Consider the following 15,096-nt stretch of genomic DNA (forward strand, 5'->3'; position numbering starts at 1 on the left):
AACCCCAGATGAAACGCAGCTTTTTAAAACATTACAGCACTGCCTTTAAGTAGCTGAAGTCGTAGAGCCAGCACAGATCTGAGAACCACATGGAAGAACTCAGCGTTTCAGGAAGATGCAAGGCTTTGGACACGACAAAAATCTTTTCTTTTGCACACGGGGGCATGGGCAAAGCACCTCTGATGTCCCTTTTGAAGGGGTCAGTGCCAGCAGGAGATAAAGCTCATGGAGGCAACCTCCAGTCAAGCCTTGGGATTCAAAGCACAGCCTCTTGAGCATCCTTTCAGCACTAACAGCAGGTTTCACAGCCCTTCCCTTCCCTGCCCCACCCCTCCTTACTATCTCTGTACCATCTCAGCTACGCTTGTACAGGTTGAGGAGACTGCGTAAGTAAGGACGAGTGATCCCTCCCCTTTAAAAAAGGAAAGCAAACCTCTGCAGGTTCACCTCATATAAAAACAGCTGTTCAGGGTTAACAAACTATCCCAGTAGTTTACTCCTGTTTGGAACCAAAGCCCTAAATGCTGTGGAAATGCCAAATCCCCGCAGCAGGAGCCCTGATGAACATGCATCCTAACTGGCTGACCACACAAAGCCCAGTCCAAGCCTCCCTGACTCCGACACTTTGTGATCAGCCCAAGCATCCTCTGAGGCTGGGGCTGTTTCTCAGGGAAAAAGGAAAATATGGAACTATAACAAGAATGATGCTCAGCAGCCTGGTGTAACGCAGGGTCCATCTGTATTGGAACTACCCTCAGGAGGCTTCCATTGTTAGAGATCTACCATCCTTGCAGTCTGGGGAGGACACTGACCCTAAAGAGCCTGATTCTACACCAGTCCATCTCTCCCACTTAGATCATCAACCTAAAGGTTTATGTCCTGGCAGTGTCTGTTGCTATTTCCATAAAACCTAAATATGCAAATCACCCAAACAGGTAAGCAAAACCCCTCCCTTTCAGCTAACATTAAAAGCGTGTTAATTCCCCTCCTTTTGGGTTAGAGTCAAGATTACCATTATTCTGTTGGAATTTCTCGTTTCAGGCTGCTATGAGCCCCTATGAGGGCATACAGTGAGAATTCAGCTGGTTTGATCTCTAGAAGGCACCTTCTGTTGACAGCAACTAATGATGATTCTAATGTCTCCATTATAATGTCAGTTTATCTGTAATTTTCTGTTAATTGTATTAAAATTAACGCACTGGATAAAAGATTTATCTACTCACTGGAGACATAGTGCAGCTCAAGGTACGCTCACCAGCAAGGCAGCATCAAGAGCAGAACCAGGCTTGCCTAATTGAGTGCTTTAGAGGAGGAAAAAAAAAACAAAAAACAAGAAAACAACAGCAGCAAAAAAATGTGCACGAAATACGTCGTGTAAGCTGCTGCCCATGAAGAGCAGAGTAAGACTACTCAAAATTCCACAACTGGCTTCTCTGAAGTTACTAGAGGACGGATTACTGCAAACTGAAGGTTACTGTTAGGAGGAACCCCACCCCGCAGCACGTCCTCAGTGTTTTGAAGCTACGATTACTGATTACCTGGCACTTTAATCCGTGACAAATCCACCTCTCCACTGACAGGGTTGATCCCACTCATCCCCTCCACCCCCCAGATGCTCCCTCGCTTTGCATTTGCGCGGCAACACGAGGAGATGGGTCGGGGACCAGCCAACACACCCCGCACAGCGCGAGGGCACCAGCATGGGGAGGGGGAGCCTCGCTGCAGCACCTCCAGTTTACACCGGGATAAGAACTGCTCTGTAACTGGGAGCTGGGGTTTTTCATGAAAATCCACTTCTCCTGGCTGCATCCTATTTCCCTGTGGTAGAACAAAGGCCTTTCCTGAAGGATTTTCTGTACTGGGCAGTGTTAAACATCTGTGAGCTTCTATACTCCTTAAAAAACGAAAAATTGGGATTTGTCAGAGATTAGCATCCGAGCTACTACCCAAACCTGGAGCTACGATGAACGCAATGCACATTTTCACAGCTCAGCAAAGGCTGTAGGTGGACTCGCAGTTTCTTTAAAATCATGCCGAAATGCATTATTGCAGTGTAGTGCAGGATGACTCAGGTCCCTCTCCCGTCATTAAAAGGAGAGGAAAAAAAGTTGTACCAATTCTTCTTGTAGCACCTTCTACACACATCAGACATTATGTTTAGGATATAGCAGCTTGAATCGGTAAATTCCGATTCTTTTTTCCACTACAACAGTGATTTTACACAGAATAATTTCACGTCTTTTCAAAAATTTGTCTCACTACTGAATTGCTTAAATTGCTGTGATGCAATACAGTTAAAAATTGGATAACCTGATGTTTAACTTCATTCTGGAAAAAGAATAACTCACGGCACAAAAGCCAACAGTGGGTTCTATCAAGTGATCTTGAGGATTATTTGCTGATGCAGGTTTCCTGAAAAAAGGGTTCTCTGATGCATGTTGTCTAGGCAAATCTCTTCAGTTCGTGACTTCAGGGTTAGGACCGCATACTTTTAGAACAGCTTTTGTCCAGGTTATTTCTAGTGCTTTGTATGCTAAAGCAAACCAACCAAACAGCAACACCACCACAAATACACCACAGAACCTGTCTACCTTCCCTCACTAGTCTTTCCCTAAACTCTGTCCCCCAAATTTTATGCTAAAAATTTAATAAGCAGCAGCTTCAAAAGGACTTACTCCCTTATCCCTCATGGGAAGACAGTTGCTTACCTGAAACTGTTTTGCATCTAGAGTATGAACTATTTTGTCTCTCTCTCAAAAATGCTTTAAGATTTATCTGGAAGGCTATCGGAGTTCAGTACTTCACAATGAAATATCCATGACTGCCCCTCAGGCAACCTTGAAGTTTGGTTATGTTTAGCCCCATCCGACGAGGAAAAAGAATGAAAAAAAAAAACACCAACCCACACTGCTAGAAACATCTATTTAAAGCTTTATTTTTCAGCAAAATCTATTTTGTTGCTCTGGTTGGCCTTGCCTTTTTTCTCGTCTCTGGGTTTCACAGAAACACCTCTCAGCTAACTAGCTATGCCACTCAGTATGGTGCTGACAGCCCACTTAGTCCAGAAGCAGAACAACAAAATCCTTTGGTCTCCTTGTTTTAGAGACACCTTTACATTCCCTCAGGGGATTCAAGCCAGGCGAGTAATTGTACAGCTATTAAACTCTATCTTCTCCTTTTCTAAAAAGCATTCTCTGCAAAGCTTTAGCTTTATGCTAAACTTCGGAAAGAGACCTGGTTTTAGAGAGCTATTCACCTTCCTTCACCGGCTCCTAGAGGAAAGACTCGGGGCTGTTTCAAGGCTCCGATGTCCCGTTATCTCACATTCAGCTGGCTGTCCACCTCCCCTCAGGCTGAGCCAACGGGGAGGAGCCACCTGAGCAGCAGAATGCATCACCAAGGAGATTCCAAGTCTGCAGACAAGCATTCGGCATGTTCTCTCCAAAAACGACAGCAAGCTTACGACTTCGGTGAGGCCACTGGAAGCGGAAGATCTGCTGCACCGAGCCACGGGCTGCTCCTGAAAATCACCAGGCATCGCTCACAGGGCACTGTGACCCCCCAGGCACTGTGGGGTCCCAGGCACCCAGCCCAGCCTAGCCCAGGCCCCTCACTAACCTGCCTTTGGGACCCAGATGGCAAGCAGAGCCAGAACCACGGGTGGCAAACCACGCTGTTTGGAGTGAGAGCTGTTATTTTTAAAAGAAAGCCCTGACAAGACTCTCCAAACTATGCTATAAATTCCAACACACGACTGTGAGCCTGCCAGTACAAACCAGCTCCGAAATTAGCTCTGTGCGCTGCTTGTGGACAGAGCCACAAAAGCCTTCGAGGCAGCACCATGGCAAGCTCAGAGCCAAGACCTGTCTGCTTCAAAGATGAGATCGGGAGACGTCCCTCCTTTCTTCCCCCAGACAGAGCATGGAAAACCATTCCTCTTCCCTCCCAGCCAGACAAAGCCCTCCATGGTTCAGTTACAAGGTGAAGGATGGACAGGAAAGGATCTCAAGCAGGTTTTTGGGTTAGGATGCTGAAATGCCCAGGAGCACGATAATCGGGAGAGGCTCATTACTTGGGAAGGAGCATCTTCGCATTGTTTTTCAAAGTAGGTTTAGCTGTTTCAGTCCTGAAGAACCCAAATGAAAAGTTTCCAAATATAACTGCTTACTTTCTGAAGTTTGTGAGGTGTCATCACAAGTGCATTTAGCTGCTAAAGTTCATCAACATGCCAGTAAGTATAGACCAACAAAGCTGTGATTGACTTCTCCCCACATGCCTTCCCCTCCACCATCTCCCATCACGTATAAGCTGCACAAGGCATCTCCCATCCTGGTAGTCCCTGGGCTACCAGGGGTTGAGAAAATATGAAGCCCTCTGCGTTCTTCTTATTTGGAGCAGAGAATTCAGTTCAAAGTACAAACAGCAGGAAGATCTGAATTCAAGATGAGTCACAGGCCAGCAGATGATTTAGGAACAAGAACCAATCTGTTTGCTACAGCCAAGGAGCGCAGTCTCCGTGGCAAAGTGGACTACAGGTCTGCAACATCCTTAACTTACGAAGTCAATTTTTAATCTAATTTGAAACTGAGTAACTTGCGGAGCAGAGTAACCTCTGAACTCTATATTCAATTTTGTACTGCAATTGCACTCAGTCTGTGACCTCTGCTTTGGTTCTAGTAAAACAGAGCGAGCTACAAGAGTGGCTGGGACGAGTGTTACCTGGGCTCTGACGCCCAGAAGAGCGATGCACCAAGCGACTATCACTGCTTACTGTCCTTCTCATCCCTGGATCATCTTTTAGTCATTAAAATAAATAAAACGGATTGCCTTTCTGGTCTTGAGGGCATCAATCTGTTGTTTCAGGGTATGTGCCAACGCTCGGCACTGACATCAGTTTATGCTGATAACCACGTATTCAAGGTTCCCTTCACAACCAGAGGGGAGTGGTAAGGAAATCTTCAGATCCAACACAAACTCTGTAGCAGGTGTTTGGCCTTCACGGCAAGGTTCTTGAAGAGAAAAAAAAAGATCTGAATGCAGGGAGTGAGGCACTTAAAACAGACTTACTTGATGCCATTTGAACCTTTTTCCAGAAATTAGCTTTCAAGCTGAAGCCTTCCAGGGCTAGTTTCTTCTGCAATATACTTTTTTTTTTTTAAATAAAAATATACTCTTAAGTAGGTAGGTATGAAAAGAGAAAGGAAAAGAAAAATCCAATCCTTATCTAATAGCTGTCTAAATATCATCTTGTACTCCTTAACACCTACAGCCACTTTGGAAAAGAAAACAGCCTTTGTTTACAAATCATTTAGAGCAGTAATTTTCTAACTGTGGGCTCCTGAAAAGCGTAAAGACCCCACGCAATTTAAACTCCTGGCAATAGGCTTGTTTTTCCACTGTTGTTTCTTGCCAACTCCAGGTTGGAAAAAAACAAAAAATAAATAAAAAAAAGTCACTGATCTAAGAGAGCCCTGGTAAAACAAAGTTCCTCTCTCAACAGTTCAGGCTTGTTCAAGAGATAAACACAGCATTCCTGTCAAATTCAAGTGTGCATACCCAAAATGGACCTCAGCCTGGCCTGTCTCAACTGCACACTGAAGTCATCCGCTCCCAAGTCACTGCACTTCGCTCACGGAAAACTGCAGAGGCAAAACCAAGTGCACAGTTCACGTGAAAAGTTCTCAGAAATACTGTAAGATAGAAGAACTGGGTTCTCAGAGCATCTCACCGTGCGGTTCCAGAAGATTACAGTTTTATTACATTGTGTGAGTGCATAACGAAGGCAGGAAAGCGTAAGGAAAAAAGTGTGCAGACAATAGGTAAGCATTTAGTCAGAAAAAATCACTTCCTATTACACTTGCTGTAATTTTGTCCCCCAAGTCACAATAACCTACATATTCATGGGAAACGTTTTCAGGAAAAAAATTACCTCCCCACCCCCAAAAGACTTTGACACTTCGTTTTCACAAAGGCTCAGAACAGGTCCTACACAACGCATCCTGAAGCACAGATACTCATCTAAACCCGCACACAGCCAACATTTCACGCTTAGTTCTTCCCTCTGCACTTGGGAGTTCTTCAGTCAGTCTTGTAATATTCTGAAAGACAGTAAGCTACAGATGAACGTAGATGAATGACAGCCACCGAGGTCAGTGAAACGTTTCCCTTGCAGCTCAACACGAGCACAACTTCTCCAAAGGGCTCCTAGAGCCACCAAGGGACACTTCACTTGCTGCACGGTGAGGTCAATTAGATTGAGAAACTATCATCCAGAGAAAAACATAGATGCTTTTTCTAAAAGAAGTTGTCCTTGCTGCCTCAATCTCATACTCAAGTTCTCCTAATGAATTTAAAATACTAAACAAGAAACAAGGGATAAGGTAGCTACATCCCTCCTTTTCTAAAGGCTGTACGTGGATTCACTGCTTTAAGAAGATTGATTTTAAGTTTCCTTAGGTCAAAAAGGGAAATTATTTCCATGCACTTCTGTTCTCTTGATTTTGCAGAATAAAATGGAAGTTATTAGGTGTCCACCTCCGCAAAAACTTCTTCACACAAAGGAGACGATGGCACATTTTCAGAAACGCACCAAGAGATCATGATGAAGCACCGCCTAGAAAGCCACTTTCATCGCTTTTGCCATCATTATGAACCCTAACCGAGAAGACAACCCAACTTCAGGCAATGTCTGCTGTCTCACCTACCTCCAGCTTGTTCAGGAAACTGACAAGATAACTACCAAATAAATGAGTGCACTAAGAGAAGGGCAATATCTGAGGCAAAGTCACTCTGCTGTGAGCATTTAAACAAAGCTAGGAAGGTCTAATCACAACCCGTTCTGTGTATCCCAATATATTTAAGAAGCCCAAATCTGCAGGACACAAGGCACAGGCTAGGAAAGGGCTCTTCTGGCCACGAGCCCCCCTGGCTGAAGGGTACCAGCACATTGCTCTGACTAACCTGAGGCTGTCCCATGACAAAGTTTTAAGCAGTTCCCTGTACAACAGCCAACAAGAGGCTGCTGCACATGAACGGCCCCAACACCACGGCGTGCTGAAGAGAGCAGGGTGAGGAGCATCAGTGCGCTGTGCTGGCCTGGGGGGAGCACTGCAAGGAATTGCAGGCTGAGGGGTGAAACTTTCACATCCCTTTGTTAAGATAGCCAAAGAGAAATCAAGAAGTGAAGAACTGTGTAGCCGGACTACCTGTTCCTCTTCCTACTCTGTCAGTTACTCCACTTCCGAAACACGAGCACCGCCAGCCTGCCCCAAGAGCAGCTGAGGTGGGAGACAGGCCACTTGTGACAGACTGACCTTTGCAATCCTCCAGCTAGACATCAAGATGCCCACACTAAGACATTAAAAAAAAAAAATGTTCAAAGAGAACCAGGAAATTTTTCATTAGTAAACTCAACTCAAGAGTTAAGATTGCCTGGTGGCCTCTGATGTCTTTCCACGCTGCTGGATTCAGCTTCTGAAAGCTTCCTTTGTTAATGAATACTAGGCTCTTGTCCAGTCCTCTTTTCTCCCCCTCTTCTCCCTCCCATAAAATATCATGGTCCTCAGGGCATAAGGAGCATCCTTTGTCTCCCTGCAAGTCTTCCCTGTGCAGCCACTTTGCTGCTGCTTCGAGAAAATGCAACAGGAGTACCATCTTTTCTCTTCTCTGTGAGAGTGGAAAAATTAAATGGAGACATCGTCTAATAGCAATTTTACTACAGAGGAAGTGATGTCCTGCAGAAATGTTGAAACACCATAACCTCCACTTCATCCCTGATGCACAGGCAGCGCTGATGTGTAACTTAAATCTCCCACTCAGCTTCGAGAGCTGAATTTCTGTCAACTCGCCATGAAAGGGAACATGCCACTACTACACAGCACGGAAGATGGACTAAATCTGAGCTAAAAGGTAAGTGCTTTGAAGGCAAACAAACAACAACAACAAAAATCACAAGAACAGCACATCCTTCTTCAAGAGAAAAGGAAAGAAGCTGAAGCTCTCCTTTTTCCCCAAAAAGAAGCTGAGGCCACATGGACGTAACCTGTAACTCACAGGACTTCGAAGAAACATGCATGAAGCAGGTTTCCTGCTCCTGTAGGCACACACAATGCACGTAGAAGTTAGCAGTTACTCACTGAAAGGCAGCAGAAACGTGTACATACGTGACAACACCAAACAGCCTCAGCTCTTCATTCTCCACCTCTCCCTGTACATATTGTAGGGGAAAAAAACAACTGATTGCTTTCCAGCCAGGTCTAGGCAGGGCACCGATTCACCAGGCAGCCACACAAGTTGTGTGGGCACAGAGGGGACTATTTAAGCCAGCTCAGACAGTACTGCTGACAGCCATAACCACTGCCTGCACTGCAGTTACAAGACAGAATATGAAAATCAAAGATCTCACTGGTGCTGGAAGAGGCCATCCTGTTGTCTGCTCTGCTTCCCTTCAGCCCATGGATGCGATTCCATCCGATGCTTCAGATGAGCTCCTCTGCTCACCTCATGCCTGGATGAGATGATTCAAGATACTACATGCCACCAGATGACTGGCTGCTTTTGCAGAGTTTTCTGTCCATTTTAGGAAAACAAGCACTGCCAGCCCTTCCAGCAAGGGGTAGAACCTGGATTGGCCCTGACCTTCCCCTCCAACCTCATCCTCAGAAAATCTTGAAGTCCTTGTATTCATCAGAGAATGAGGAGAAGCCATCAAGTAACCTTGTAGAACCAAGGCTTCATATTCTACCTGGGAACATGAATGCACAGTAGGGTGAGGTGGAGAATTGGAAAGTCCCATATAAAACAGTGCAGCCGGGTCCTCTCCACACCAAACCAGAATGAGATGGCTACCTCTCCTTAACCCTGTTAAATGCTTGCCTTTCTAGACCTTTGCCTAAACTGACCTTTACTGAGTTTTCTCTTTGGTATTTTACACTGGCCACTAAAGAACACAAGTTCTCAGACAAAAACCACATGACAGGACTTGCCTGAAAGTAGACAGCCTAAGATGGCAGAGCATTAAGACGTTTAAGTACTGTGCAATAAGGATTTAGACAACCGAGCACAAGAGCAGGGATTTCGTACCATCCATCCTTAATTAAAGTGCAGTTGTTGTATTTCTGTACCTAACTGTATTTACATTAACAGCAATATATGGCACAAACTGCCAAAAACGGCTTGGAGAATTTAAGAAGCCCTACAGGTACTCTTTTTAAATGGTGCCATCACCTCAAAATTGGAGATCTGTAGAATCCATCTATGCATTCATATACAAATTCTACAGAGCCTTTACCTACATGGACTTGGACTATTTGCTGCACGCACAGCCTGGATTATTGTAATTCATTTTGAGCTCTATGAAAAGTGGACGAACTCTAACGTCATCAGCTCTTAGTTAAAAATTAAGTCAAAAAAACGTTCAGCCTGCAGGAAGCATAGTGTCCCAAGAAGGAAACCTCCCACCCTGCAGCGACAGCTATTACTTTGTACAAGTTAAAATAGATTTGCATTGAAATGCCAAACAACCCCGGTGATTTGGCCTAATCCAAAATTTCATCTCGCGTCCATCCAAAGAACGCAAAGCGATGACCGAGGTTGTTGAGCACGCTTTTGTTCGGTTGGTCCCATCCCTAGCAGGCTTCTCTCCATTTGCAAGCAGAGAAACAAGTGATTTCAAGGGATTTGTGGAGAATACCGGAGCTATCTGAAACAGATCTAGATGCGTCCCCCGCAGTTCAACTTCTACTACTGTTCTTCAGATGCCTACCACCCTTCCGTGCACATTTAAAGTAAAGCTAAATATCAATCTGTAAATTTCATTCCTTACAACTAAAGATTTTTAAGTGACAGCTGCCTCAATTTTTTTTTTCCTGGCATAACTGTCATAAAAGGGTAATTCTCCCTCCCTGCATTCGTGCTGCCAACAGACAAAAATGTGTCTAGACCAGATCTTCTTGAACAAGCCTTTAGCTACCAGCAAGTTGCTGTACGACAGATTTATATTAATACAAAGCGCCTCAGTCGCTCAGGTTGGAAGGGACCTTGATGATCTTTAACTCACAAGCTGCATCTACGTTGTATGCAGGATGAGATAAGGCCAATAGTACCACCTGCACGTTTACTGGGGGCATGGGGACAGATCCCAGCTTAGAATAGCTCTATATTTAAACTTTTACTTCAGCCCAGTTTCTGCTAACTTGTTTTTTTATTACTGTTTTCCATCACCATCAGGGCTAGAATGACCTTTCTTATTTTGGATCAAAGAAATACGATCTGCCCTTTGAACTAGAACTATGTTAAAGACTTGGAGATTCAAATTGCTTCTAAAACAATGAGATAACGTGGCTAACTGTTCCATATTTTGGAAGCAGCAGCTTACTCATATCAGCTGTAATACAGGCTGGAACTAACCCAAGTAATCATCAAGATAAGAAAATGCAATAAAGATTTCAGAATTATTCCCTGTTATACACCTTCTCTTGATTAATATTAACTTCTAATACTTCCTGTTGTCTCATATTTCTTCCACGGAATCCACACTTTAGCCCTAAGTACCTGAAGTTGTGGAAGACCACCGCCATTCAACAAATCAGCATGAGGATCAAGAACGTGGGTCACGGGATTTCACCAGCAACGATTGCTTGGAACAAGTAAATATCTAAATGGGAATCGTTTAGCTGATTTTACTTCTTGGCTGCCAAAATAAGCTGAAGTAATCTCTGAATGAAACACTGACAGAGCCCAGGGTTGGAAAGCTGGTGTGGATTTTACAGGTTTCCCTTTTTGATCATTTTGTCCCAAAATCAGGATCGCTGCTGAAGGAAACTAATACATTGCCTTTCTCCCTCCCCCCAGGGGAAGTTCTGATTCAGTCAGGGAGTCTCTTAGAGTGCTGCTAATATTTAACAACGGGCCAGGCATCACCAGCTAGTAGAAACGCACGCGATCACCTGAAACTATCAGTCTAGTAAGCACACAGCACCGCAATGCTAGTACTGCCTGCGTAAAAGCAGTTTCAGGGATCTGTGGGCTCTCTTCCCTTTAAACTCCATTTCTTATCTGATCTCGCTAACCATTTCCAACTCAGCGAGTCACTGAAGCCTGGGAGAGATGAATAGACAAATGTTGAAATAAATACATACCAATTGTATTAAGAAAAACCCACAGCCACCCACATTCATCGCTAGGCACCTGCATTTGGCCACTAAGAAAGATGCTAGCCCTCTTGACTGGCACAGGGAGCACTTGTATCAGCATCAAACAGTTATCATCTAGCAAATCGTGCCTCTAGAATCAAAGTACTACGGGGGCATCGAGACACTGCTCACCCCTCCTCTGCTGCCTACGCTGTGGTTCAACAACCCACTACGCTGTGCTGTGAGAAGAGCTGAGAAGCCCTTCACCACACTTCCCTCCACCTCTGGGCACAGCACGTTGCTCCCTCCGTTACATCACTGCAGCAGCAGAACTGTTTGTGGACTTGTTCCTCACCAGCTGTCCCATCCCTCACCTTAAGAAAAGGGAAAAATGGGCTTGAAATGCATGTCGAGGACAGGTTTAAGCCAGATCAGCTTTCGGAGCTACCTCCCACAAAAAACGTGTTGGCACAACCAAAGATGCAACTGCGTGACAGTTGGGGATGATCTGCATCTCCTGCTGCGTTCTCACTCACCCTTCCACCAGCCATGCATTCTCGCCCTCTCCTGTTTTTGCTGGACCCCACAGAGAGCCAGTGCAGAGAGCTAGACTAGCAGAGAATGCTTCTACTTCCCCCAAAAGGATGACAATTTCTGCTGGCACAGCTCCCCTGCATTGGCTCACTGTGGGCAAGGGCTGTCCTGCAGTCCTCCTGTGGTTTTGCTCCCCTTGGGAACACGAGCGTAGTTTGACAAACTGTCATGAAGCCACAGCCCAGCCTATTGCAGAAACAAGAGGGAAAAGTGAATTACTTAAGCCATTTTTATTGCCAAATGCACTAGTTCAAACCACAGGCTTTATGTTTTCTGACTACTGCACTGTGTGCAATTAGCAGGACTTTCCAGGGAATGCTAACAGAGAATCCCACACACCTCAGGTTTACTGTCAGAACTAAATAGGAGTAGGTATTTCTGACATAACGGGAATTGTCCCATACTCTACTTCCCCATATTTACCTTTCAGTATTTTTTAGAGGAACAAATTCTTAAGACCTCTAAAAACAGATGACACAAAAAACAATGTTCCCTCATTTAACAGCTCAACTTCCAAGCCTCCAGCAACACCATCAAGCCACTTAAGACAAAGTGGTATTTGGAACAAGGAGTTAAGATAACAGTATAATTCCTGCTGATACCCTGGACTAGTGCAATCAGCCTTCAATAATTCTGGGAAAAAAATTCAGAAACAAAAATGGGTAACAATTAACACACTTATACGACCTAACAATTTATGCAAGATTCATACTAGGAATAGGGCAGGTCCCAAGACCTCATAAAGCTGATCAATTTGAGGTTGAAACTATTTACGACACAGTGCCATCAAGATAAAAAGTCTCATAGCACTGTTAAACTTTGGACTTCATTTTATTAAAAATGTTTTTGCACTTTACCTCCAAAAAATCCCGGTCAACTCTGTGCTTAACAGCTCTCAGGGTACCTTTTGTTAAACACACACGCACAGAGGGACTTCCACAGAGTGAAATCCTTCAGAGACAGAAATTATATCAAATAATTTGGAGGAAGGGATAGAGGAGAGAGCAACCCCCCGGGAGCTGGTTATTTAAATGGCTTTAGGGAGTGGATCAGGGTGTGTATGAACGATGGAGGGAGGGTATTTGTTTTAAGTTCTAGCGCTTCGGGTTGCTAAGAACTTTAATAACGTAGCATTTTCCTCAAGTCTGAAGGTTACACAAACTTCTCTAGCTACCCACGATTTTCCCAAATAGCAGCCTAATGAGCAAATAATTCTTGCGTTTCACTCCAGCCCGAGATCTCCAACAGCAGCTCTGAAACTGTCATTTTTTTCCCCCTTCACTCCTCCTGGCTAGGCTCTGAGCAGCAGGACAGCAGCGCTGGAGGATCCCAGGACCCGAGCACAAAGCAGCAGGGACAGAAGGGAAGATGAGATGACACGCTGCAAGCAGGGAGGGCAGAAAGGACTAGAACAGGTGATCCCCAGCAGGCAAGGTAAGAGGAGACGTGAAAAGGAGACAGAATTAAAATAAATCCAGCTCACGTAGAGACAGAAGCTGACAAGACGCTGCTAGCAGAGCAACGCTAGCAGCTAGAATCAGAATTAAACCGCATAAACTGGGTCCAGAAACATCGCCAACCAGTTGGAAAGAAAAGCCAGCGCCTTCACGTGAAGAGGCCGCTTCTCAGCAATGCATTGCCCTTGAATTGCTTTCTGCTCAAAACCAGCTAATTGCTGGCATTCACCTGGAGCTAACCAGCATCCATCGCACACATCTGCATCACACCCCCTAACGCGCTTCGCTGTGGCCAGGAGCCGACCCAGCAGCGCTCCCAACTCCTGCTGCCACCCAAAACGGCGTCCTCAATCCCCAACAACAACCCGGGATGCTGAGCTAACCACCAATAAGAGGTTTAACTCTGCGCACAAGGCACCGAAGTGAATCTGCGAGCGTTATTCCCGATTACCTACGCCGAGCAGCCCCTGGCAGCTTAGGGCCGTCTTTACATATTTAAAAATAAAACCAGGCTCGGGGCTGGGGTCGAGGGAGGCCAGGGGAGGAGAGGCACGGCGTGGGAGATGGCTGGGGACGCCGGGCCGTGGTTGTTGTCAGACCCACCTTGCACCTACGGGATGCCCGGCCTAGCGCCGGTGCCCCGCCACCCGCAGGCAAGGCCTCGGCTTCTCGCTGGGGAGGAAGAAAAAAGGAAAAAAATAGAAAATAAAAAGGCGAGAGAGCTCTTGTTTGGAACGGAGAAAGTTGGCGCAGCGCGGGGGGGCCGTCGGCAGGCTTCTCGGTTTTGTTTTTTTTTTTTTTCCCCCCTCTAGAAAAATAAATCAAGGCGAACGCCCGGGTGGCGGGGAGCCCTGCTAACAACAGAGGCGCACAGGAGAGAGAGAGGGGAGAGGGGGGGGGCGGAAAATGGTAAATAAAGGGAGAAAAATAATCAAATAAAATACAAAATAAAGGAAAAGGGAAGCACGCATCCTTCCAGCCTCCGACCCACAACTTTCCCGGTACCCTCCCCCCCCCCTCACCCCCCCCCCCCCCCCACCCGCTCGGTGCCGCCTCACGGTGGGCCCGGGGGGGGATTTTGAGGGGGGGGGGCCGGGCGGTGACAGGCGGGCGAGGCCCGGCCCTGAGCAAGTTTTGAAGGGGCCGCGGGCCGGGCCGGGCCGGGCCGGGCGCTGACAGGGGCCGCACAAAAGGGCAGGACCCCCGGCCCCGCTCCCTCCCTGCCGACAAAGGGCGGGGCACGGCCCGGGCCGGGCCTCACGGCGGCGGCGGCGGCGGCGGGAGGGGATGAGGTGAGGGAGAGGGAGAGGGAGGAGGGGGGGAAGGAGGGGGGGCGGTCCCGCAGGCCGCGGAGCCTCCCCGGTGGAGCCTCTCCTCTCTCTCCCCTCCCGCCGCCTCCACCGGCTCCGTAGGGCCCGGGCCCGGCCTCCCCGTCGCGCCGCCGTCCCTCACCTACACAGTGAATGAGCTTGTGTCGCCACGAATCGAGCTGGTGGCGGACGCCGCGCCTCTCGATGGAGCACTGCTGCCGCCCGCACGGGCTCGCCATCTTCTGGGCGGCGGGGCCGGGGGCGGGGGTTGGTTGGGGGGGGGGGGGTGGGGGCGGCGGCGGCGGCGGCGGCGGGCACGGCCGTGTGAGGAGAGGAGAGAGAGGAGAGGAGAGGAGAGGAGGGGGGGGGGCAGGGACGGGAAGGAAGGGCCGCGCGCCCGAGCCGCGACACGCCCACCGCGGCCCCGCCCCGCCCCGCCCCGCCCCGCCCCGCTCCGCCCCGCCGGGCCCCGCCACGCAGGCGCCGCCCGCCCCGCCCCGCCCCGCGGCCCGCCCCGCCGCCACCGCCCCGCCGCCGCCGCCGCGCGCATGCGCAGTGCTGCCCGCTCGCATGGCGGGAGGGGGGGGGGCATCCCACTCCTGA

At 47.5% G+C, this 15,096-nt stretch overlaps 1 protein-coding gene across 2 annotated transcripts in view; it reads right to left on the reverse strand.

Annotated features, from left to right (window-relative positions):
- The window catches only part of LCOR (ligand dependent nuclear receptor corepressor), a 58,171-nt gene extending 43,387 nt beyond the window's left edge, over nt 1–14,784 (reverse strand). Inside the window, exon 1 of one of the 2 annotated variants that reach the window (XM_038181016.2) lies at nt 14,636–14,784. In XM_038181016.2, the coding sequence (XP_038036944.1) occupies nt 14,636–14,732 (97 nt within the window). In that variant the 5' untranslated portion in view covers nt 14,733–14,784. The remainder of the gene's footprint in view (nt 1–14,635) is intronic. The other variant, XM_072039707.1, reaches the window with a different exon arrangement.
- Between the last annotated feature and the right edge of the window lie 312 nt (nt 14,785–15,096).

The sequence above is a fragment of the Anas platyrhynchos genome, chromosome 6, assembly GCF_047663525.1.
Source record: "Anas platyrhynchos isolate ZD024472 breed Pekin duck chromosome 6, IASCAAS_PekinDuck_T2T, whole genome shotgun sequence".
Lineage (NCBI taxonomy): Eukaryota > Metazoa > Chordata > Aves > Anseriformes > Anatidae > Anas > Anas platyrhynchos.